The 25,792-nt window shown below is 39.5% G+C and overlaps 2 protein-coding genes across 17 annotated transcripts in view; one reads left to right on the forward strand and one right to left on the reverse strand.

Annotated features, from left to right (window-relative positions):
• The window catches only part of LOC121856369 (myc box-dependent-interacting protein 1-like), a 105,158-nt gene extending 93,750 nt beyond the window's left edge, over positions 1-11,408 (forward strand). For 6 of the 9 annotated variants that reach the window (XM_042351898.1, XM_042351900.1, XM_042351893.1 and 3 more), the window contains 3 exons: positions 6,118-6,210; positions 8,306-8,478; positions 8,836-11,408. In XM_042351898.1, the coding sequence (XP_042207832.1) occupies positions 6,118-6,210; positions 8,306-8,478; positions 8,836-8,916 (347 nt within the window). In that variant the 3' untranslated portion in view covers positions 8,917-11,408. The remainder of the gene's footprint in view (positions 1-6,117; positions 6,211-8,305; positions 8,479-8,835) is intronic. The other 3 variants (XM_042351894.1, XM_042351896.1, XM_042351897.1) reach the window with 3 other exon arrangements.
• Positions 11,409-14,365: 2,957 nt separating this feature from the next.
• LOC121856334 lies at positions 14,366-24,660 on the reverse strand. Of its 8 annotated transcripts, none has more exons than XM_042351818.1 (5): positions 24,288-24,660; positions 23,524-24,188; positions 15,944-16,083; positions 15,378-15,629; positions 14,366-14,958 (listed from the first exon to the last, which is right to left on the reverse strand). In XM_042351818.1, the coding sequence occupies exons 1-5, from the start codon at positions 24,447-24,449 to the stop codon at positions 14,954-14,956; spliced, it is 1,224 nt and encodes a 407-aa protein (XP_042207752.1). In that variant the 5' UTR covers positions 24,450-24,660; the 3' UTR covers positions 14,366-14,953. The 8 variants fall into 8 exon arrangements, 4 of the variants coding, with proteins under 4 accessions (XP_042207752.1, XP_042207753.1, XP_042207751.1 ...); XM_042351819.1 differs by having other exon boundaries at positions 23,524-24,174; positions 24,274-24,660; XM_042351817.1 differs by having other exon boundaries at positions 23,524-24,223; positions 24,257-24,660.
• Positions 24,661-25,792: the final 1,132 nt, after the last annotated feature.

Genomic DNA, 25,792 nt, shown 5'->3' on the forward strand with positions numbered 1-25,792 from the left:
AAAAAGACCTTCAAAGCTTTATTTATTTCTGGTTCCTTAAATCAGTTTAGTATCACTTGATAATATTGTAATTTATTAAGTAAAAAGAAATCCATCATTGGTTATCTTTAAAAAGTTAATACTGTACATCTACACTTCATTTGATCAGTTAACAGAAAATAGGACTACCCCATATACTGTAGTAGATCTCTCTATCAACAAGAGTGTTTCCCCTTATAAATGGTAAAGTATTAGTTGACATAAGGCTCAGTCTAAAGAAGTTTATACAGTACCTATTTTGGAGAAGAGTAAAATACCTGTCTGTATTGGTGAGCAGGTAAGGTAGCTTCATAAGGAGGTCCATTGTCCGTGTAATTTTTAATATTTGAGTTATGTGTGAATGCAGCTCCCAAAGTTATTAACTAAACACTTAAACTGACTATATTCTAATCAAAAGTAAACCATTAATAATTTGTTTTGTCTGATTTTTGTCCTTTTGTGGCATACATGAGTTTTTACTTGAAGTTATGTCATTAAAAAAGAGATAAGGTTTTTGATGAATATTCTCAGTTTATTGTTGACAGATGAATGAATGAATGTGATATAAATGCATTATGGCCTTGTTGTGTATTGGTTGCCAAGATACTAATATCTTCTGTTTAGGCTTCAAAATACTTTATAGTGTGCTGACTAATTACCAGTGTATATTTTAAAGATTTATTTGAATTACAAAATTACGTTGCTTTAAAAATTAATTGCTTTATGATGGCATTTCTGGGTTTGCAGTAGCCAATTTATGTTCATTGTGTTTTGCATACTGCCTACAGTTTAATATGCTTTATAACTGATTTTCCTAGAAAGTTGTTGCTTAGCCATTACTGGTGATGAGACACTGAAAGATTAACTTGTAAGGATTGTCTAACCTTGTATTAATTATTGGGTTTGGAGAAGCTCATGTGCACAGAACATAGACCTTTCTTTCATTCTTCTCTCTCAGTGTAATCTGTGGTTTAATCTATCCTGTAGGCTGTTCATATGTGCTGTGTGTGCCTCCTGTCCAACACGAGCTGTGCTAAGTGTCCATATTGGGAGCTGAGTTTGTAAATTTTGCTCTTGTCTTTCTAGTAGACGGCTCGTGTGTTTATACTAAGAGCTTAATTCATAAGTGGATGGTTAAATTGCTTTTGTTTTTCTGATAAATGACTCGTGTGCGCAGTGTAGTGTACCCATCCTTCCTGATATCAGCTGTGCATATCCCATCACCCAATCATTAACCTTTTACTAATAATGTAGGTCCTTTAAGCTTGTGATGATAACCACTTAGTTGCTGTGAATCATAAGCTTGTATTACACCAGTTTGTTTATTAGTTCATGATAGATCATTGTTGTGTCTGTATTGTGTTCATTATGATTCAAAATTGCATGATCAAGTATTGATCTGACAGTCAAATGACTTGTTAATGTAAATTCTACATTCAATATTTCAAAAATTTTGAAATGTGCTTAAGCCTGTACCTCCTAATTTTGTGACGTGAATATTTTCTAAGAACTTTTATCAATACAGTAGTACAACAGTTAAGTAATATAGACTTATATGAAGTAAGATCTATAGTTCAGTTGATAGTGCTTTAGCCTCCTGACCCTGACCTACAGGTTCAATCCTATGACAAGGCAGGTTGATGGGGTGTTGTTCATCTATGTTTGGTGCTGGGTTGGCCACTAGGCATGGCAGTAATAGTAACCCTTCTTGTTTGGGGATTGTCAAACCAATAATTGTGGGAAACGGCTTAAAAAAATTTAACTATGGCTTTAGTTTGATTCACTCTCAGTTCCAGTAATTGATTAAATGATGCTGAAGTGAAAAAAACCTGTTTTATATCAATAATATATCAAAAGACAAGGAATGTGATTTGTTTACAAGTAAGTGAGCAGGGAAGAAGTTGAACAGTTATTTGGCTGCCCTGGACAAGTTGAATTTTGATAGCTACATTGTTACTGGTACTGTACAATACATCCTTGGTGGTGTAGTGTGTTACAAAAGTGGGAAGAAAGTTCTCTATCTTGAAATATTGTTGACATTATTTCTTTTGATGGATTGATAACTAATTGATAGATAAGTACAATAGAAGGTTTATAAATGACAAAGAGGATAGAGGTATTAGTGAGGAAGGTTCAGCACAAATAAATTAAGATAAATACTGGTGATGTCACAATCGTGTCCCCTGCTACTATACTGTACTAGCTGTGAGTCTAGAATTAAACCATTGATATTAATAAATGCTCACAAAAGTGTTACAACATACATTAACACACACACAACAAATGGCAGCTTTTTAAATAATATATATGGCTTTGTATTAAAATTCTTTGGCATTTAATTTCTTGACAAATGACTTAAATGCAATTTGAACGTTGGTCGGTATGTTGTGAGTATAGTAGTGTAGTACAGTATGTTGTGAGTATAGTGTAGTACAGTATGTTGTGAGTATAGTGTAGTACAGTATGTTGTGAGTATAGTGTAGTACAGTATGTTGTGAGTATAGTGCAGTACAGTATGTTGTGAGTATAGTGTAGTACAGTATGTTGTGAGTATAGTGCAGTACAGTATGTTGTGAGTATAGTGCAGTACAGTATGTTGTGAGAATAGTGTAGTACAGTATGTTGTGAGTATAGTGTAATACAGTACATTGTGAGTATAGTGTAGTATAGTATGTTGTGAGTATAGTGTAGTATAGTATGTTGTGAGTATAGTGCAGTAGTATAGTTTGAAATAGTGTAGTAGTATGTTGTGAGTATAGTGTAGTACAGTACAGTATATGTAATTTATATGTGTACATGTGCTTATTGCTTCCTGCTTATGTAAAGGCTAACACAGTTGTTTGGACAGTATGTTTTGTACATCAGTGGATAGTGTAGTCAGAACAATTGCATCTATTGTATGAAAATGACTTGGTGTTTGAATGGAAGTTCTGCTCCCGACAGTTTTTTATTACGTAAATTATGACCTTGAAATTGATGAATGAATTTTCTTAAGGTAATGCAAAGTACAGGAGATTATTCTTTGGTCAAATGGTGTATTTTTTTTTATTATTGTGATGATAGGATAATAAAATTAACTAGGCTTACTACATTTATGCTGGGCTTACACTGTCAGATGATAGACAATGATGATAGGAACCAAATTAAATTGATCAGTGCAATAGTTTACTACCACTTACGAAGATTATGAGGGACCAAACAAGAATATCTAAGAACAGCTCAGTATTAAAAATGTGCCATATGCCCAAGTTACCTCCATATGGGATGATAACCAGTTCAGCTCATGGAAGGGCAGACCAGCATTTTAGCTTAAGGTCTGCATAGGTAACGTTCCTACAAATCTTTAAAAAAAAAAAAAAGATTGTGGAATACTTACAGCTGTGATTACCAACACAGTCTTTTATGGGCAATTCATTGATTTATCTGTGTACATTACTGAGGTTCTGATATATAGCAATTCATTCTAATATTTATTTTTTGTAACTTTGCTAGTGAATTATTATATGGTGTTCTAAAATGTCAATGGTGCAGCAGATCTAGAAATTCACGATAACATTAAGACGGCGAACAGGAAAGCACACAACACGTCAACACATTAGACTCGAGGAGGGTGTGTGTTTCATAAGGACGCCAGATCAGATCAGAGGTTGACAATGGCCAAAGCTACTGTGAGCATTTCTAATATGGTTTTAGTCATGTAAGCTCCGGCGGCACAGGAAGGCATAACCCTGATATAAAAGGATTCATCAGTGACGTAAGTGGTAGTTTCTGGTAGATGGAAAAAGGATGTGTTAGTTTGGTAGGAAGTTAAAGGTGTACTAGTATGTGTGTGTGAATAAGATATATTATAATAGTGTGACTTGGGACTCCATCATTAATTAAATAACTTGAGGGTTTTTTATTGAGATTGTATAGCCTGACTCACATTTATGTCATGGAAATTAGAAAGATAGAATTACCATAATAGAAAGATGGTAGTTTGAAAATATAGACTCTACCTGGAAATATTTTCTTTAATAATATTTGTTTATAATCCACCTCCTAATATTTTACATCAGTTGTGCTTAGTTTTCAGATACATTGTCCAGTGTAAAGATCTATAAGTTGTTGATAAAGTACAGGTATTGATACAAGTTACTGCATCATGTTATATTATACTGTATATAGAATAACAGTCAGTGTAAAATAACTCGGTCATTCAGTATAGTTCCATCTAAAAAATAAGAAACAATGAATATAATGTTTCAATCTTTATCATAAATGCATGTTTGCTCCTGAACTTTTAGCCTCAGTTTTATGACAAACCAACACTCAACACCCAATAACCAACACATAACACCCAACACTTAACACACAACACCTGACACCCAACACTCAACACACAACACCTAACACACAACACCTAACACCCAACACTTAACACACAACACCTAACACCCAACACCTAACACCCAACACTCACCCAAAAACAAAAAACACTTCAGTACCAGTGTTTTAGTTTATACTGTAGTAAGGAAGAGGTTGTGAAAAAGTTTACTACACTTGAACAATTTACTTCATAAAAATTCAGCAGGTGGTTACTCATTAATTTGTCTTCATTACTTTTACCGTAAATTAAAATATAAAAATCCGTATGACTATATAACAACATTACAGATGAACTAGGGACACATTTCATCATGCACTGTGTAAATATCATGGATTGTTCAGCATGTTTTCAAGGTCTTATTAAAAAGTTTCAGTGCACACATCTTGCAACAGGATTACTATAACCTAAACTATTCTTGCCATTAGCTATGATACTTTTAACCTATAATTTGTATATGTATGCCTCTCTCTCTCTCTTTTTTGCTTTTTTTAGTTTGTATACTAAATTAATATTGCACCTGGCCAATATACTAATGATGCTTGTTTATCATACTAATGAATAAATTTCTATCAATCATTAAAGTAAACATATTTGTACACCAGAATGCCACAGGGCCCTTAAATTATCCCAGCAAATCATATTTTTTTTATACTAATTATCACATTTTCAAGTTAAGGTTTAGTTTGCAGAATTAGTTATCGATCAGAGTACTGTACGCTAAGATTAGATGGCGTCTGTCGTGGTGAAATGCATTTGTTTCTGCTGCTTTTAAAGTCCTTCCTAACCTCTTGTTCAGAGTTGGCTGGTATGGATGTTTTAATGCAATATGTCATCCCTTGTCCAGCTTGTTCACTCTAGAAAAGTTGTTGCTGAAAGAATGAGTAAACTTTATTTTTCATTAATTTCGTTTATAGACACTTACATCGCTCTCACTTTAAAACTTAAAGAAAATTCCTACATTAGACCCGAGATTTACACTGTGGTTCACACCTAGAAAACTTTGTGTAGTTTGAGTTTGTGTAATTGGAAGTTAACAAGTTTTGCTTTCCTAGGCTGTTCATCATACTTTTTACAAGTTAGATTAACACTTTTTTCTGGGGTACTCACTCAGGTTGGTGGGAAAATGGTGATAGTAACCATCACAACTCTGTGGCAGATATTGAGTGTGGGAAGATATTAATTTATTATTCTAAGAACACTTGGCAGGAATTATTGTAAATTATTTTACAACAAAATTCAAACATAAAAATAAAAAAGGTCTTAATGTATTTGGTGTGTTATGGCTAACTTATGTAAATTGAGGGTCTTTGTATATATATTTTTATGCTCTGTAATTGATTTGGAAAGTTTAATTGGCAGCTGTTTGTTATGAAAACCCATTTGATTCAATAATTTTTTTGTGTATATAAATGTTCAGTATATATATTTGTAAGAGGTGTAGTGGCTTAGTATGGTTTACTTCTATAACTAACAAAATATTCCTCTACCTATGCCACGTGACTGACTTCTGGTGCATCATGAGCTTGTCTATCCCAAACCAACATAACATACTAATGTGTGATGGGTGTCAGGCTTGGGGCATAGCAGGCTGGCAGAAAGGGGGGAGGACAGCTTTGAGCCTGTTGAGGCTGGGAGTGCAAATGGTAATGCAGCCATTGGCAATCTTGGCCTCTTCAATTCGTCCCCTGGCAATCGGGACCCTAGCAATATGGCTCCCTCTGTCTCCCCAGCCACTGGGTCGGCGCTCAGTAATGGCCCTTCCTTCACGTCCCCCTTGGCTGACCTGGACAATAAGGTGGAGGAGATCTATGACATCCCTGTGGGTAAGTGACGACAAGATCAAATCAGGTCACGGGCCAAACATCACTCCGTATTTGCAATGAAATCACCAATTTTGGGCTCTCGACTCTAGTCAGACTTCACTGTTTAGCGGCTCACAATTGGTGGTGGTGTCATGCAGTAGGTGCCAGACCATGGTGGTATTTTGCTTGCTTGTTGTAGAAACTGGTAGTCTGCGGTAAGGTTGGTTCTTTTGTAGTCCGTAGCTCAAGGATCTTGTGCGGTTGTCATGCACATCTGGTGTTAACATGTTACCTTAAAAATTTTTGGTAGTGCATTGTGCATGGCTTTTGTTGAGAATGTTTGTCTTTTAATATTATTGATGTTTTAGTGAGAAACTTCTTTGTGCTTGATTTGTAGACTTGCCTTGTCATTTTATAGATGGACAATGCTGGACATGTCATTTAATGTCACCAGTTTCCCATGGCACTGTTTGTGTATATACAGTACTGTACAGCACTTATCTTTGGTATAGTTTAGCTAAGTGTGATATATGCAAGTTATTGAAAGAACTGTTCTTTCTGTAGAGATTTTCTAGTTTATGTATTACAGTATATTGTTAATGTTTATTTGTGTGTTAAAAATGTTTTGATAAAACATTCTATTGTTATTTCCTTCCACTTTTGTTTTAAGTTGTTGTTAGTTTCACTGTGGAAGGATGCGACTTATTTTAATATTCATGTTGAGAACTGAGTCATGAACACGTGCGAGACGTCTTGGCTAGGAGACAATCAGTTACCTAATACTGTACAGGTGCCATTGCTGGATCACAATAAGTTACCTCTATAAAAGATAGTACCTATATTGTATTGTATCAAGAAATATTCACTGATAGAAAGTCAAGACCTCAAGCATACAGAGTATTAATGATAAAATGATTATACTGTTGTGTATATCAAACTACTGTACATGTTTCTGTTAATGGAAACAAATCACAAAAAGTGCCAGAGATATCCCAAGAGAAAAATTAATTACAGTTGTTCCAAGTAGTAGTTGTTGTTTGCTAATTATATTTTTGGGCAAGATGGATATGATGTTGATGATGGGGTGACATTGGAAACAACATGGATAAACTAGATGGGTGTCTTAGGGTTATATTATGGGAGGGAAACACCACAGAACAACACCTCTGGTAAGGCAGTGAGAGATGACACATGGGGAGAGAGATTGTATTGCACTTGATTGTGGTCATTGTGCACTTAAGCAGAAAATTGGTTATAAAGGTGAAGAATTTTTTTTTTTAAACTTTGGTATTGTGTTTTCTTGGCGAAATTTAGATGTCATAACAAGGACAATATTCTACAAGTTGTCATTCATTTTATTCTTTGTTTAAAATAAAATACAGTGGTATCATGTAGGCAGTGGTATAGGGTAATGGTGAAATTGTCTGCGGAAGTTAAAAGATAATATGACCAGTTGTTCAGTTGAGGGTTTTTGTACTATACCAAACTTATGGTAATTATTGTACAGTATTAACTTCTCCATTAGACACTTCCTAAAACTTGTGTGTGTGTGTTACTAACCAGACTCAACTGAATAATGAGGTAAATTTGTGTGTTAATTATGACCTACTAATGGACAAGTGACCCATAATGATCCCTTTTTTATATAAATAGTTTTTGTTGATGGCTTTACTGTGTTATTATCATGTGACTGTTCCTTCCAGCTTCCATGTGAGGTGTGTGCAGTGATCCCTTCATCTTCTCTCTCTTCCCCCTCACAGAAAATCTATAATGCATCCGGTTGTTTCCAGGATATTTACTGCAGGGCATTTGGAAGACCTCTAATACCATATGATGTACATGTTTGGCTGCACCATTCATGTGTTTGGCTGCACCATTCATGTGTTTGGCTGCACCAGTCACATGTTTGTATTATCCATGAAATGTTGTGGCCAGCAGATCATGTACATCATAATCCATCACTAGCTTTATGAATAATTCCTTTCAAGTTTCTCTCTAAATAAACCCAGTCGTTCTTGTGAACATATTCCACCGTTCAGTAACTTTTATCGTTCTTGTTTGTCTGTTAATGCATTCTAATATTTCACCTGCTTTATTGACTAATATTTTGTTTAAGATGGAGGACTACAGCCATCTGCATTGACAGGTGCGACCACGGAAGGGCTACCGCAAGGTGTGCTATACCGTGTGCGCGCAACCTACAAGTACACGCGTGAGGACGTTGATGAAATCAGCTTCGAAGTCGGTGACACCATCCAGGTGGTGGAGTACGACGATCCTGAGGAACAGGTCAGAGACAACAGGTTTTAAAACAGGGTTTGGGATTGGATTTACAGTAACCTTTTTAATCTAAAGTCCAGACCTAAGCAGGTGCAGTATGTTATATTAGGAGAATGTGAGGTTACTGTTAGATGGTTTACCAGCTGAACTTCTTACCATTATTACTTGATAGCTACAAGGTAATAGTAATTACCTTGAATGTACTTAAGGAAAGGCAATTTGATTTTAACATCTTGATTCAAATTCCCTGAAATATAGAAACAACTAGATTGTTTTAATTGACTACACTTGAGGTCTGTTGTAGAGGTTATGAAATAGATAAAATCCTCAGGTGAAAAGAGTTAAAGAATTATTTTATATTCACAGGAGGAGGGGTGGCTTACCGGGGTCAAGGAGGGGACCACGGAGAGGGGACTCTTCCCCGCCAACTTCACCCGTCCCATCTAAGCTTCCCTTGTTCTCCTTGAAGTACTTATGAGATAAAAAAACAAAACAAAATATCTTCGTCGAGAATCCCACTTGAGGTCAACTTGTCTCGAGATTTACCGACGACAAAGGACAGCAAAGTTTGAAGTTGGCTTTGGTTAGCAGCTAAAGGCTGATTCATCTGCAAGTGTTGTAGGATCAAGGAAGCTGATGTATCATAGCTGTAAGGATAACACGAACTCAAATACAAGTCATCTTTGATAGTAACAACAACGTATATCTCCACATGATTGTCAGATAACCCTACCATGAATCTGTATGCCGTTCAGTGACCTTAACGTTTTATTGTGTTGTGAGATTTTTACCCTTTATATCCAAGTCATTTATTCGACAGTGTAGTGTAAATTATCGTCGTAAGTTTTGTAGATATTAATGCTATTCAAGTATTCTACTACAATAGTAATTGCTCATGTGAATGTTATAAATGAAATAGACTCATCTGATTAAGAGAAGAAACCCTGTTCATTGTACTAAGGTGCAGTGGAGGCTGTGTGACCATATTGTGCTGTTAGAAAGTTATAACCTTCCAACATCTCTCTGTACTTGTGTTTAGATTTTTTTTTCATATTTTGATTATTAAGGCAGGTTAACTGATTAATGATGAACCCAAAATAAGCAGCTAATTTTGTTTATTATAACACAAAGATCCAACAGGTAGCTTGGGTTGACTGTGATGAACAGAGAGTTTCCATCACGAAAGTGTGCATGAACTTCCATTAACGACCATTGCTTCTTTTATTTATTGATTTGATTAGTTATTAAGGTATTTGTTGTGTTTGTGAATGTTTATCATTTGATCTGATATATAAATACTCTTTTAATTAGCCTATGTAGTATTGTTGGCAACTGGAAAGTATATTGGTATAAAGATTTGTTTTTTAATTGCCACGTGATAGTTTACCACGTTGGTACAATTTTGTGATTAACAGAAAATGGGGGAGTGTGTGTGTTCCCCTGGCTTCTGGCCACCTTGTACCAGAATAGGAAAAGGCTTGCAAGAGTTGAGAAAAAGATTATTTAGCAATATAACCGTGTAATCATTGAGCTAGTGTGTGTAGGCAGACCTATGCAATTCGAACACAACTTTGTGTCAACAATTTTCACCAGTCTGAAGTCACATAGTCAGATTGTGCCCAGAGTTAGCAAACACTCAAAAATGCTCTCAGTTTATGTAATATGGTACTGTTTAATGGATAATGATAAGTTATTTAACTTTCATTTGACTGTACAGTATTATAAGATGTCCCCAAATTACCAAACATGCTATCTAGTTGCTGCAATATTTCTTTATATTCAACTGAGATTCATAGTTTATTGATCACTTCATCTCTCACACCACAGTTTTGCTGGATTGTAACATTGGATTAGTACAGTATGTGTAAATACTTGTGGCTATGAAGAGACCTCTGTAAATAGTTTCCAGTTGTAAATAAAAAACATGAGATGGAGTATATCATATGTAAAGATGAAGGTCTCTTAAGTATGTATATAATATGTATTGGAAGATCTGATTACTCTTGTTTACTCTCAAATATTGACTCTGAAGGCAGAATGCTCCCAGGCTGCTTAGGAAGTAGATCATGCTCTAAATCAGTAGATGTATTATACACTATCCAGATAAACTTTTGTATGAAAAGAATTTCCAGAATAGGACAGACAATGTGCCATGAACCCACAGAGGTACTTAATTAGTTAGTAATAATGTTGTAAGTGTATGTAGTATGTGTTGGCCTGCTCACTTCAACAGGTGTTACCCATATGACACAATATTGCTCACCCTTCATGCCCTTCCTATGTTTTAAATGAGCTTTAGGTTACTTGAATAAGTTCTTCCTGTCATGAATGTTCCAATTATGAAAGTTTTGTGACTCAAAATAAGGTGCCTTTTATTGAATACAGGGCTTGTGCCTTAGCTGGATAATTTTGTAAGGAAGTTTTACTAATGAATGATGCCATGCTGTATGGCTCTTAGTCTCATTCTCAGCGACAGTAAATTTGCAGAGTAATTAGATATTTTAAAATTCTAACATCTACCATCCATTGAAGCACTTGCAGTCAAGTTTCTCTGTGAGAGATAAAATGACTGTTGGAGAACCTTAGTAGGATAAACTCACTTTGAGGGGACACATGAGATTGTGTGGTTTACAGTCTGCCATAATAGGCTATGCAGTTCTGTGCCTTGTTTTAGAGTCACAGGTTTGGGATAAATTTGTTTTACCTCACCTTAGACCAAGGAGTCTGGAGAAAATCCTGCTGTAGTCAAGATTTGGGGCAAAGCCTGTGACCTGTAGGAGGACAGAAGCTACATATGTCAGACATCCAGCAGTATCAGTAACGGCTCTTGCCTCTTATAACTGTCTTGGCCCGGACTCGGGACACAACAACTGAGCACGTACTCTTATAATTAAATACTTATATTAACATCAGTGCTAATAAATAAAATACAGAGCCCAGGTATGTAAATTTTATTAACCTCTTGAATCAGAGTTTCTCTATGATGATTGAAAAAAAGCTTGAAAGGAAAAAATATTTTAAAGCTTGAAAGGAAAAGCCTTAAAACTTTAAGCTTAATATATTAAGCTTAATAAATTAAGTTTAATACATCAAGCTTTTAGTAATAAAAAGCTTAAAGCTTGATAAATTAAGCTTAATGCATTAAGCTTAATACATTAAACCTAATTAAGTTTAAAAATTACGTTTAAGCTTAAAAAATAGCTTAAAACTAAGCTTAAAGTAAAAATAAGCCTAGTTTAAATTTTAAGCTTAAATCTTAAAAATTTTAGTTTAAAAACAAGCTTAAATATTAAAGCTTAATTTAGTTAAGCTTAAAGCTCATGTTTAAGCTCAGAAAAAATAAGAAAAGCTTAGAGTTTGGACGTAAAGCCGTCATGGTTCGAATGAAATTTAAAAAAAGAATCGGAATATTGATAAAGTAAATGAAAAATAGATAATGAAGCAGTGGTTGGAAGGAATCTTAAGGAAACAAAGTTTGATAAAAAGGGTAGAATAGGAAAATCGAGAATATTGATTCAGGAGTTGGAAAGAACGTAGAAAAGTCTAGTATTTAAAAAGGATTGTGGGAAAATCTTTAAAAAAATAAGGATATTGAAATAAGGGGTTGGAAAAATAAAGTTGTCCTAGTAGAGTCTCCCCCTGATCGCTAGCACATCAGCTAATACCCTTGACTGAGGTCCCCACGTTGCCAAAGCGTATAGGGATGACAGCTCGTCAGGTTTTGATCAGGGAGGGGGCGACCTCGACGTGGTTCCATTCCTCACTGGCCATCAGCGTCCTAACACTGACGGGGAACCACGAAGGGCGGCAGAGCACACCGAGATGCCATTTCTTGAGGTCCCTGGCCAAGGACCTCCTAGCAACCAGGGCTAGAGCATCTCCGTAGAGTCCCGGTGTGATGCCCACCCACGAACTAAACGTTAAGGGCACCAGTACCTTAGTTACCTTGGTGGTGGAGGTGGTGTGTCTAACGATGAGCCGACGATGAATATATATACATAATATACATGCAAAAAATACTGACACCAAACACACACACACACACCCACAACACCCTGTGATCGTCCAGATGTACAACACCACAGCTGCATCAGGGAGGCCCACAACACACTGTGATCGTCCAGCTGTACAACACCGCAGCTGCATCAGGACACAAGTTAACCAGTTGGTCACCACGTGTTTCTTCCTGTTGTATAGAGTGATTTCATCCCTTGATTGTTTTTACTATTTATCTCTCTCACACACACTACCGCTCAACATCTCCCTCCCTCCCTCCCTAGCTCCACACCATACACCCTCACTCTCTCCCAGCCTCCCTTCCTCGGTCAACAATACCCTCCCTTCCAACACCGACAAAACCCACTCTTCCTAGACCAACAATACCCTCCCTTCCTACACCAACAATACCCTCCCTTCCTACACCAACAATACCCTCCCTTCCAACACCAACAATACCCTCCCTTCCTACACCAACAATACCCTCCCTTCCTACACCAACAATACCCTCCCTTCCAACACCAACAATACCCTCCCTTCCAACACCAACAATACCCTCCCTTAATTGAAATTTCCCATTGTTTACGACTCTAAATTTTCACACACACACACACACACACACTAAAACCATCATTTTCACCCTTTTTTTGCGTAACTTAACCTAACATTTTTCTTTCTTTTTTAATTCCTCGCTCTACTTGTAAGAGGCCAGACGCCACTACCTCCACCTATACACCTATTTATCTTGATAATATCCTTCTCAGTGTGTTTTGTGCGCTAATAATCTCTTTCTCCTTCTCTCTGTTCCCTTTTACCTATAATTTTATCCGTAGTCCGTATTTCTCGCTAACAAAACCCGTAAACTGCCCGCCATATACCCTTACCGTATTCTCTGCTTCTAATTACACTCAATTCGATCCAGAGTGAAACAGCCTCTAACCAACCGAACCACAATGTTTGAACCAACGAACCCAAAGGAGTGTGTTAGGAGGCGCCAGGCTCTTTTTCATAGGCCTTCTGTGTTAATATTTACGTGAAAGACAGTGGGTATACTTGTTATGCCGCCCAATAACAACAACAACAAGGCAAAGTTATGAATAAGTTTTCAAACAAAATGATCACGAGTTTTGGACGTCTCCGAAATGTTGATAATGGAGGCAAAACCCTTGAAACATACACACATTTTGTTGTGAAATTAGCATTGGTATGATGTTTAATGTGGAGTATCAACCTATAATGCATAAGACTCAGGAAAATATAATATTACATTGTCTTATGATACATTAAGAGACGAATACAGCGTCACGAAGCCATATTGACGCTTCCGAACTCAGCTGTCAACACTGCACGACGCTGGTGGCGACATCTTCCGGAAGAAAAAGTTACTAATGAGATTTAACTACGGTGATCCTTCCAGTTATTATCATTATCATTAACCCTGGTGCTTTAACTTGAATTAATTAAGGCTGAGCAAGCCAAGTTGTTACAAAAAGGTTACTTATTAAACTAAAAACTACAACATTTCTTGGTCTACCTGAACTACTCCAAGGTGGATGGTAATTACCGAATCGTCAATATGATTGTTAAGGTCTTGCCTCTCACTACTGCTCTCAGGATTTGATTCCCACTTGGGTCTGATGTAATGTAACGTGGCAGGTGGCTCCAAGAACCCAAGTCTCTCCTGTACTAACGTTTAAAGATAAGATAGCGAGAGCCGTGGCCTAAGCAACAGCCAGGATCTAGCCATAAACAACAAGGGAACTGTTATCAGAATAATGCCTCACTGTACACACACACACACACGACCAAAAAGTGTCTTCCTTGGGTCCGATGATTTTCACAATGATCAATACGACTCGTGGTGTCTCAGGAGAGTTGTCAAAATCATTCGTTCGTGGGATTGATATTGAAACAGTTTATTGGGCCAGAAAAATACAAACAAGAGTGGACAATACGAACAACATTGAGGTGGCAGAATCAAGTGAGCATTCTTGTAGGCACCTGATATATACTGTACATTTATCTTAAGGAATTATTATATAATATTTAGTATCATCTGGATGTTATATTATTTCACGTAAAATGTGGAAAGGTAATTTTTGGCCCTGTGTATATAGACATTGTAGGTACACAAACAATGCAGGTATACTAACAATAAACATAGACAGTGTAAGTGTACATACATAATACATTGTGGTATAAGTATATCTGAAAGAAGGTAGTGTTTTGATAAGAATAATAAGAACACGTCACTGAAAACCTTTAGATAATGATTTAGTCTCTGCCTGCCAGCCACACGTACCATGTTCAGTGTTGGCAATCTTGTTTTGAACATTGTGCAGCTTGGCAGATTATCATGATGAATAGGTATAGTCCAACACACACACACACACGTCCCCGCCACACTGAATGGTCCCGTCCTTGACATCACACTAGTACTGTACTCAAGTGGTGGCTCTCTGATACACCCACCGCTTAAGGTCACATCTTAGCCTGCAATATGAGAAACCAGGTAGTGAGTTTACCTTCGCCAACACTCTAACCTAACCTAAAAGAGTCTTAAATATTAATCAACTTTTCACAAAATATTCTGAGCTTCTTCTCTATTTCATGAGTGGCCAAGGGAGGTCATGAGTGGCTAGGGAAGGTCATAAGTGGCCAGTAGAAATCATGAGTGGCTAGGGAAGGTCATGAGTGGCTAGGGAAGGTCATGAGTGGCTAGGGAAGGTCATGAGTGGCTAGGGAAGGTCATGAGTGACTAGGGAAGGTCATGAGTGGCCAGGGGAGGTCATCAATGGCCAGGAGAAATCATGAGTGGCCAGGGGAGGTCATGAATGGTCAGAGAAGGTCATGATACGTTAAGTTAGGTCAAGTTAAATTTTAAGTTACCTAAGTTAGGTTAGGTTACTCACCACACCTTCCCCGACTCTTCTGGTTTAAGGTAGGATTACGACATTTGGCCATCCTCAGCAGGCACTCATTATTGTAAGTCCTGCCGTCACTACCACAGACAGGACCCAGCAGAAGGGGACACACGCGGGGACAGGGATCAGGTCTCATGTTTTGAAGCCTTGGACCAGTGATTTTGGGTCTCCTCTGTCCTCTCCCTGAATTATCTGTCGGGTTACTGTTACTTATGATGTCTCCCCCACGTGTTGCGTCGCCTAGAGAGTGATTATTGGAACTCATAAATAAAAGTGTAAGTGAAATGAGAGTACTGTATATAGATATAAACAGCGCCAATATTACAAAGTATACATAAACTAGAAAGGAGAGAGAGAGGGAGAGAGAGAGACTGTGTATATGTGTGTGTGTGGTTGTAACAATGTCATGTTTTTTTAGAGCATTCCTACCAGATTGTAAGTACCTGGACATACGGAGGTAGGCAGTAAGGTAGATACATAATAAGGTAGATAGGTAGAGAGGTACACAATTGGTAGAAAGATAGGTAAGGAGGTACAATAGGTAGGGAACGCACCAGACTGCCGACATACACCTCCACGTAGACGCCATCCAGGTCTACAATTTGTCCGCCCCGTATGACGTTGTGCCGCTCCTGAACACACCATCGTCGCCACCACGAACGCCAGCAGATACACTCCTACCTTCATGGTGGCGCTGTAGGAGGTGTTGTATTTACCATATATATGTATATAGGTTAGGTTAGGTTAGGTACAGGTAGGTTAGTGAACGTGAGAGAGTGAAGGTAAGGGATAGGAAGGAAGGTAGTACAGGGGGCATTAGTATGCTACACAGTATCCCTATGCTGTATCACACAAAACCTGACCTTGCTTTACACACACACACACACACACACACACTTATAAGCACACGATCAAGGTACACTGTTTGTTTACATGCACTGTCTAAGTACAATGTATACCTGAATTGTCTAGGTACATTGTATACCCGCACTGTCTAGGTACACTGTTTACATGCACTGTCTGGGTACATTGTATACTTGAATTGTCTAGGTACAGTGTATACCTGCACTGTCTAGGTACACTGTTTGTTTACATGCACTGTCTGGGTACATTGTATACCTGAATTGTCTAGGTACAGTGTATACCTGCACTGTCTAAATACATGCCAAACTGTATACTTGCTTTGTTAATATACATAGTATATTTATGTCAATCTACGTGACGCTTTCATTAAATATCTATCTATTTATCTAAGGGTGACACAAACTCCACATAGTATAGAATTTAACGACACACTCACACACTGTACTTAGTGAGATGAACATAAGCTGCACATATTATAGTGTTTAGAGCCACATATTGTAACCTCCGCACTCTGTACTTGCTCACCTCAGCAATGGAGAGGTGTGTGTCCACTCTTGCAGAAGGCCAGGGAAAGACTGAGGCCCTGAGGAGGTTGAGGTACGCAGGATCAGGCAGGATGCAAAACACACTGCTGACGTCACATGCAACATATTTCATTGCTTTTTTTTTAGCATGTTGTCCTTGTAATATTCGTGTAGTTGGAAACAAATAAATTTGGAGAGAGAGAGAGAGAGAGAGACCACACCACAACCACACATACCCCCACCTGGTGACTGTGTTATACCCCACCTGGTGACTGTGTTATACCCCACCTGGTGACTGTGTTATACCCCACCTGGTGACTGTGTTATACCCCCACCTGGTGACTGTGTTATACCCCACCTGGTGACTGTGTTATACCCCCACCTGGTGACTGTGTTATACCCCCACCTGGTGACTGTGTTATACCCCACCTGGTGACTGTGTTATACCCCCACCTGGTGACTGTGTTATACCCCACCTGGTGACTGTGTTATACCCCACCTGGTGACTGTGTTATACCCCACCTGGTGACTGTGTTATCTATCGTAGTCAGTGATCAAATGTGTTATCTTTTAACGTGTTGATATATAGCGCAGTAAGGCAGGTTACATCAGGTCACCCTAGTTACACCTTATCAATACTGCCCTCTTGTGTGTGTGTTGTTACGACCGTGTCGAATTTTTCTATTTTTTTTTATAACATGCTTCCATGTTGTTCCATATTATTCCTGTAATGATGTGTTATATTTACTATTATATAATCTAGTCACCTTACCCTGTGCTGTTAAGGTTTTAACTGTTATTATTTGTTCAAGCCCATCTTATTTCTTCATTTAGTATTGTAACAAGCATTCTTTTCCTATAACGACCATCTGCATCGTTAAACGACCCACCGGCGGGTTTTGGGCGGGAATTTGGCCCTATATATAGTGGTCCACCAACTGACTGTGTTTAGATCCGTCTCCGCAAGGTGGATAACCCACCTGCTGTTAACCTCCTCCTATATTTCCTACTTCTTAACTTTACCTTGTACTGTACCCTTCTTGCACCCTCAGAGCTAGTGCTCTTTTCTCCGTATAACCAACCAACCAACCAACCCAGTGTTTAGTTTAGTCCTCTTGTCATACAGTTCACATCCTTTGAGTGACATTCGTCACTTGCTACTTGTACTTAATTTATTTGTTGTTCCTGTCGCCACCAATGTGGTATATCTATGTGAGTACCTATTTATGTCTCTATTTATGTCCATCAGTATTTGTTTAGTTACATTTAAGTAATTTAATGTTTCACGTTAGTCAATTTCAGTGTTAGTTTTTATGTTTATGCAGTGTTGACGTAATCCAATGCTTTATTTTCATTCTTTTGGTGTTTCGATGTTTAGTATCACTTGTCTTAAGTTTCGATGGTGAATCAATTTGTTGTGACAGCCTACGAGGCTCTTTATTGTGTTAATATTTAAGTAATTATTTTCTTTAAGGTTTATTTTATTCCCTTTTAATTTACTTCACTTTTTTTGTTTGGTTACGCCTAGATCCTGGATATTTAAGTAAATTAAGAGACGGCGTAAGAGTGTGTGTACTATAACAAGGAGAGCGTACACAAAAACTTTATCATCAATTATATTTATTATTTGTTAGAGATGTCTTACAAAAATATTACCTCCACCACACTTGGCAATAAACAGTAATATTGATTAAATTTGTACTCAAGAGGCTAAGCTCCTCCCACAACACTTACGACACAGATACCCTTATAATACACAAGCTGGCATTCAGTGGCTTCAGTGCCCAGTATAGGCCAATAGGCCCGCTGCAGTTTCCCCCATTCTCAGGTTCTTATAAGGGGAGTATATAAGGGGTGTACATAAGAACCTAAGAATGGGGGAAACTGCAGCGGGCCTATTGGCCTATACTGGGCAGTCCTATTTACACCCAACCCCTATCGCTCGTATATCCATCCAACCTATGTTTGAAGCTACCCAGCGTGTTAGTGTTAGTGATGATATTTGGTAACTTGTTCCACTCATCCACTACTCTATTGCCAAACCAATGTTTACCTATTTCGCGCTTTAATCTAAATTTGTCTAATTTAAAACCATTGTTACGAGTTCGCTTCTGGTTGGATAGTTTGAGTACCTTGGTAATGTCCCCTTTGTTTAGCCCTGACTTCCATTTATACACCTATCATATCACCCCTCACTCTACGTCTCTCGAGGGAGTGCAAAATAAGATGCTTTAACCTGTCTCTGTACTCAAGGTTCCAGATGCCCGGGATTAGTCTTGCCATTCTCCTCTGAATTCTTTCCAAGGATTCTATATCCATTCTGTAATACGGTGACCAGAACTGAACTGCGTGATCCCTTACATACACCCCTTATACTGTACACCCATGCGAGTGTTATGCTCAGTCACACACACCCAACGATAAACTACACTTCTGGCTGGTGACATGTAAACAGAACGTGATTAGGTTATCCTCAGGTGGACTAGCTAGAGTCAACACTAACAATAAAAAATGCATTAATATCACCATTCCTAGAGACGTTTTTACGCAGTGGTTTATCATCCCTGTTGTCGTGGAGTGATAACCGTTCAGTACAGCATGTGAACACAGCACTTTGATATCTATTGCTATTAAATAAGCACTAGAGACAAATATGTGATTAATTTACCTTATGACCAAAATCAGCTGAAACTGACACTGTTATACACCTCGCCTTATATAATTAATTAACCTAGAGCACTAATCTAATATGGGGATTAAGAGTGTCTATTTTTAAGGATCCTGGGGTTTACACTGGACACTATCATATAAGAATGGAGGAAACCGCAGCGGGCCTATTGGTCCATACTGGGCAGTCCTATTTACACCCAACCCCTATTGCTCATATAAACATCCAACCTATATTTGAAGCTATCCTTACGAAGGATATCCATTGTTCGGAACCTTTGTGAATAAGGATCGTCCCCATCAGACTGATTAAGGATATCGATCGTAGTCACTTGTCAAGCCTCCCTGTATATCTCGAGACAACAGCTGGGTTAAGGAGAGTTGATTCCAGGCAGCTTTATCCGTTAGATCAAGGCTGCATTGATCTATGACTGTTAGAACAAGATTATTTTGGGCCAAAGCTACGTTGAATCAATGCCCCTTTAACCCAAGACTCTTGCTGGTGTTGTCAGTGTGGTCAGACTAGACTCCTCCTGGGGTGCCACACGGTCCTTCAGCTGCTGGTGTTGTCAGTGTGGTCAGACTAGACTGGGTGCCACACGGACCTTCAGCTGCTGGTGTTGTCAGTGTGGTCAGACTAGACTGGGTGCCACACGGACCTTCAGCTGCTGGTGTTGTCAGTGTGGTCAGACTAGACTGGGTGCCACACGGACCTTCAGCTGCTGGTGTCAGTGTGGTCAGACTAGACTGGGTGCCACACGGACCTTCAGCTGCTGGTGTTGTCAGTGTGGTCAGACTAGACTGGGTGCCACACGGACCTTCAGCTGCTGGTGTTGTCAGTGTGGTCAGACTAGACTGGGTGCCACACGGACCTTCAGCTGCTAGTGTTGTTAGTGTGGTCAGACTAGACTTCTCCTTGGGTATCAGACACAGGAGTCCGGTACACGGGTGAGACTCGCAGAAGGAGCTACGCAGACTAAGGCTCCTCAATAACCTGATGTTTCCTGTAATAAAATAAATACTGCTTAAACATTTTGGAACATCAATCTAAGAAAGTCCTTATTAACTTGAAGAGAATAAAAACCTTTAAAAAGTGATAATATTCTTCTCGGATTTAATATAAGACACCCGTATCACCTCCCACTTATGTTACGAGACGCCTGGTGAACTTCAGACAATTTCGCATTATTCAACCTTCACTTATAATTCATCCTGTCTATTGTTTCTACCTGTATAAGGACGCGTTGTCTCGTGGTATTGTATAGACATGACTTACTTAACACCTCAGTACTCCACAGTAATTGAAGGTCAACACGTCAGGTCAACAGTCTTCAACTCACTGTGACCAGCTCTGTCGTTTCTTTCTCGTCGAGGTCATCTTAAGGCTCTTCCCATCTTTAACTTGGTCTTCCTCTGGTCTTCTGGGTCTCCTCGCATGCTATCTCCGCCTGAGCGTCCTCCTGGGTACTCTCCTGTCTCCCATCCTCATCATGTGGAACAAGCTTAGCAACTTTGTAGTAAATGCTGGAAAGTTTCAAAAGGAGGCTGGATAGATTCATGGATGATAGAGTGGTAGTAACTCGACAGGAGCTGCCATGCACAGGCCAACCGGCCTAGTGCAGACTCCTTATGTTCTTATGTGGCAAAACCAAATCAACGTTGCTTTTTTATAACCACAGACCGACTGGTGGCATCCGAATGTGGTCTTTATGTGGATTTTGTTTTCAGTTTCTGTGGTGTCTATATGAATTCATTTTTTTTATTTTTTTTTACAAATTCGTCTCAAATTATGTTGTGATCAATAGCATCCATGTACCCCATACAGCAAATTCGACATCAGTACCACAGGTTAGTTTCCACACTTACTGTTATCCTTATTTCTCTACCTCAGGTGCATTCTGGGAGGAGCCAAGTAGAAGCTGTTTACCATCCTTCTCTGGGTATAGTGTTGTTCAGTCTGGTAGCTTGTTCTCAGGGATGTAGGAGGTGACGGCCGTGTTGATCTGCTATAAGTTTTGCCGCAGTTACTCTTGTAATAAATCGGATACACACCACAAAGGCTTCTCCATCACAGAGGGCCCGGGGACTTGGGTGTGTGTCTTAGGAGGGGAGGTTTGCAGCGGCCAGTAGGAAGGCCCCAGCACTCATACCTGCACACATTATATTCAATTGAACCTTAAAATGGAACTTGTTTTGGTCAAATGAGAATAATCATTTATTATTGTTTTATCATGACAGTTAGTTCATATATGGTCAATTATGTCTTGTTTCATTTAAGGCGTTTACTATTACAATATAACCAAACTATAGGTTACCTAAATCAGTTTGTTACAGTTAGGTTAAGTGAAGTGTGTTTACGTTAAGAGAACCATCCCCAATTTTCACTTCCCCCAAATCACCCAATGACCAACACAGACCCAATAACATCTTACTAATCACCTCTTTACGGGATAAACTGTTGAACTGTTGTCAGGACCAGGCTGGTTAAGTTTGGTTAGATGATGATTAAGTGAGGTGAGGTGGTTCCCAAGCATTTCCCAGCCCGACCCTAATCTAATGTTATCGTCTGTTTAATGCGACTCCAAGTAACACACACACACACACACACACACACACACACGGATATTTCATCACCATGACACAAAACCACACTGATAAATATAAGCTCTGTGTGTGTGATGTAAACATTGAATCACCTAATGTTTTTATCTGTGACAAATTAGGAAAACTTATTACATAATTGTGTAAAAATAAACACATGCTGAAACAGGTTACAAATCGATGTTTATATCACCATTAAATGTTCTATAACAGGGGTTATTATTGCGTGGTTAAGTAACATAATTTTCTTATTTACAAGGGTGTCATATCTCATATCTATGTGTCCGTCATCATTTAACTAATTTCTCATAGTATATAAATTCTTTAAGTTGAAGTTTGACATACGGTTAAGGAATTAGATATTTATAAGCACCATTACCGTTAGTTGTTTCAGTCGTAGTAGGCGTTTCACTTGAACCTAGATAACTCTATTTTTAAACGTTTATCCCTCAATGATAAAAGTCCGCCAATCAGTTGCTATAGTCTGATAACGTCAGTTCACCCTTGCGTCGTTGTCAACCCGTAATTCTGATAATTAGAGCAAAAAAGAGTCACACTCTTGGACCAAAAGAGCCACACTCTCTTGGACGGAATCTGAACGAAATGAAAAGACTCCGTAAGCAACTCGGGGAATTTATCATTGAAATTTGCTGCCATTTTCTGTCCGCATCTGTGAGAAGTAGAGGGTGAACTGAGATGAGAACAGTTCAAAGGTAGACTGACCTGATCTGACCTGACCTGGACTGACATGACCTGACACAAGGAGAGTAACTATGTGGTCCCGACTTAACGAGACTACACCTGTCGACCACGTTAATTAGTCCTTGACACCTGGACTAAAAATAACAAATAATAAAATACCTGTACAACCCAGGTGACTCCAGCGACCCCATGACCTGTATGTGACCCCCTTATGGTGCAGCAGCGACCCCGTATTTAGGAACCGCTGGGGTGCATGAGGGTTAAATTAGGTTAAATTACAGGTTAGGAGATAGACAGTATGAGGGCCGTGATAGACAGTATGAGGGCCGTGATGGAGAGTATGAGGGCCGTGATGGAGAGTATGAGGGCCGTGATAGACAGTGTGAGGGCCGTGATAGACAGTGTGGGGGCCGTGATAGACAGTGTGGGGGCCGTGATAGACAGTGTGGGGCCAGTGATGTGGAGGCCGTGATGGACAGTGTGGGGGCCGTGATAACAGTGTGGGGGCCGTGACAGTGTGGGGGCCGTGATAGACAGTGTGGGGCCGTGATAGACAGTGTGGGGGCCGTGATAGACAGTGTGAGGCCGTGATGAGCAGTGTGAGGGCCGTGATAGACAGTGTGAGGGCCGTGATAGACAGTGTGAGGGCCGTGATAGACAGTGTGAGGGCCGTGGTAGACAGTGTGAGGGCCGTGATAGACAGTAGGAGGGCCATGATAGACAGTAGGAGGTGAAATAAACAGATAACAGTGTACCCATGATGGAAGTTCACTTGCCTCTCACTGATGATGTCCTGGTAACGTGCTTGTATGTGTAAGAGTTTCTCGGCTACCAGGAACACTACGTATATGATGATGGTGAAGCAGATGGCCAGGATATAGGCCCCTCTTGCCCAGCGGCGTAGGTCATGGAGCATCTTGAAGGGGTCTTCGGCTGGGGCTGCGGGTCTGAATTGGCTCACCCGCACACCCAGGTTGTTTGACTCCCATCGCAAGTCACAGACAGAGGCGCCTTTAGCCCTCAAGCGAAATCCAAGAAACTGTCCACAATTGACTGAGGTGTTGATGAGGTTGTAATAATTTATACCTTCTAAGGAGAGGCGATATGCATGGACGCCTTCTGTTAGTTTGGTGTAGGTTACCTTCATCACCACCTGTGTGTTGGAGGTGTCGAGGTGGAGGAGGTCGCTGGTGAGGTAATGGTTGCCTCTGTATAACACATAGTCGTCAGAACACGAACCAATCTTCATCGATACTTGTACGTACTTGAAGTTAATACTCACGTTTACCAAGTACTGGTTGTGTTCGTGGGGTGTTTCCAAGACCTCACCCTTCAAACTGGAGCCTTGTATACATTTGAAGACAGAAGTCATTCGTGCTCCATGGGGTCGTGAGGTTGGTCGTTTATGGTACGGTGACGGTGCAGTGAGAGGGGAAGCTACACCAGGTGACGGTGCAGTGAGAGGGGAAGCTACACCAGGTGACGGTGCAGTGAGAGGGGAAGCTACACCAGGTGACGGTGCAGTGAGAGGGGAAGCTACGCCAGGTGACGGTGACGGTGTAGTGAGAGGGGAAACTACACCAGGTGACGGTGCAGTGAGAGGGGAAGCTACACCAGTAACAGCCTCACAACTCTGATAGTTCAGTAAGAGGTACACAACAGCCCACAGTACACTCGTGCTTGTCATTCCCGCCATTTTCATACACGGATTTCCCTTACGTCTGCTGTCAGTAAACTAATATTGACTCTTGCAGCAAAACATGGGGTAGTGTTGAAGGGAATACTTAGCAAATACACGAGTACTGTCAGTGGGCTGATGTGTTCCTCTTAGTGTCCATTAAACCCACAACCGTTAGCTTCTCTTAAACCCACAACCGTTAGCTTTTCTCTCAGGGGTCGATATGCTGTGGGTCGCCACAGGTTTCATGGTGCAGTTGCCGATATGTTATCTTATCTAGTCCCTTCAATGACAATCCCTCACCCACTCACCCTAACATCCACTCACCCTAACATCCACTCACCCTAACATCCACTCACCCAAAACATCCACTCACCCAAAACATCCACTCACCCAAAACATCCACTCACCCAAAACATCCACTCGCCCAAAACATCCACTCACCCAAAACATCCACTCACCCAAAACATCCACTCACCCAAAACATCCACTCACCCAAAACATCCACTCACCCAAAACATCCACTCGCCAAAACACCCAAAACACCCACTCGCCCAAAACACCCACTCGCCCAAAACACCACTCGCCCAAAACACCCACTCGCCCAAAACTCGCCCAAAACACCCACTCGCCCAAAACACCCACTCACCCAAAACACCCACTCGCCCAAAACACCCACTCGCCCAAAACACCCACTCACCCAAAACACCCACTCGCCCAAAACACCCACTCGCCCAAAACACCCACTCACCCACCTCTCAACTCTTTATCTCAGTAAAAAAAAATGAGATATCTTTCAATCTTGATGATAACACTATCTGGTGTTGATATACTGACACTGCCTAACCACTACAACACAACACTATCACTACAACACAACACTACCATTACAACACAACACAACACAACACTACCACTACATAACAATAAGAATTTAATTTAATTTTATGTTTTTTTACAGGGATTAGCCCACCCGGGTACAGGTCACTGACCCACATCAGGGCCTGGGGGACGAAAATATAATAATAATAATAATAATAATAATAGTAACCATAAATAATAATAATAATAACTAATTAAAATTATAATGAATAAAATAATAATAATAATAATAATAATAATAATAGTAACCATAAATAATAATAAAAAAATTCAAGAGTGAGAAACGACATACATTATGTATGTTGTGTTGTCAAAGTAAGAGATACAATTGAAACCCTGCAATTGTGTGTAAATGATGCAGGAAGTCAGCTCATCAACCTGGGACTTGGTCACAATTTTGTGGTGTCATACGGCAGCAGGGTCTACCATTAGACAACACATTATACTTCCAGTATCTTCCCAGGCGGTAGTACCTCCCTGTTTGG

Source organism: Homarus americanus, unplaced genomic scaffold (assembly GCF_018991925.1).
Source record: "Homarus americanus isolate GMGI-L3 unplaced genomic scaffold, GMGI_Hamer_2.0 scaffold48220, whole genome shotgun sequence".
NCBI classification, from domain to species: Eukaryota; Metazoa; Arthropoda; class Malacostraca; order Decapoda; family Nephropidae; genus Homarus; species Homarus americanus.

What these genes read in the sequence shown, in the direction of transcription:
- LOC121856334 (XM_042351816.1), bottom strand. Translation starts at nt 24,449, where the DNA reads ATGAAAATGGCGGGAATGACAAGCACGAGTGTACTGTGGGCTGTTGTG. An exon ending in CAGGACATCATCAGTGAGAG is followed by an intron (nt 16,084 to 23,523) that starts GCAAGTGAACTT and finishes CACCTCCTACAG; the next exon opens with CGCCACCATGAAGGTAGGAG. An exon ending in AGGTGTATGTCGGCAGTCTG is followed by an intron (nt 15,630 to 15,943) that starts GTGCGTTCCCTA and finishes ATCACTCTCTAG; the next exon opens with GCGACGCAACACGTGGGGGA.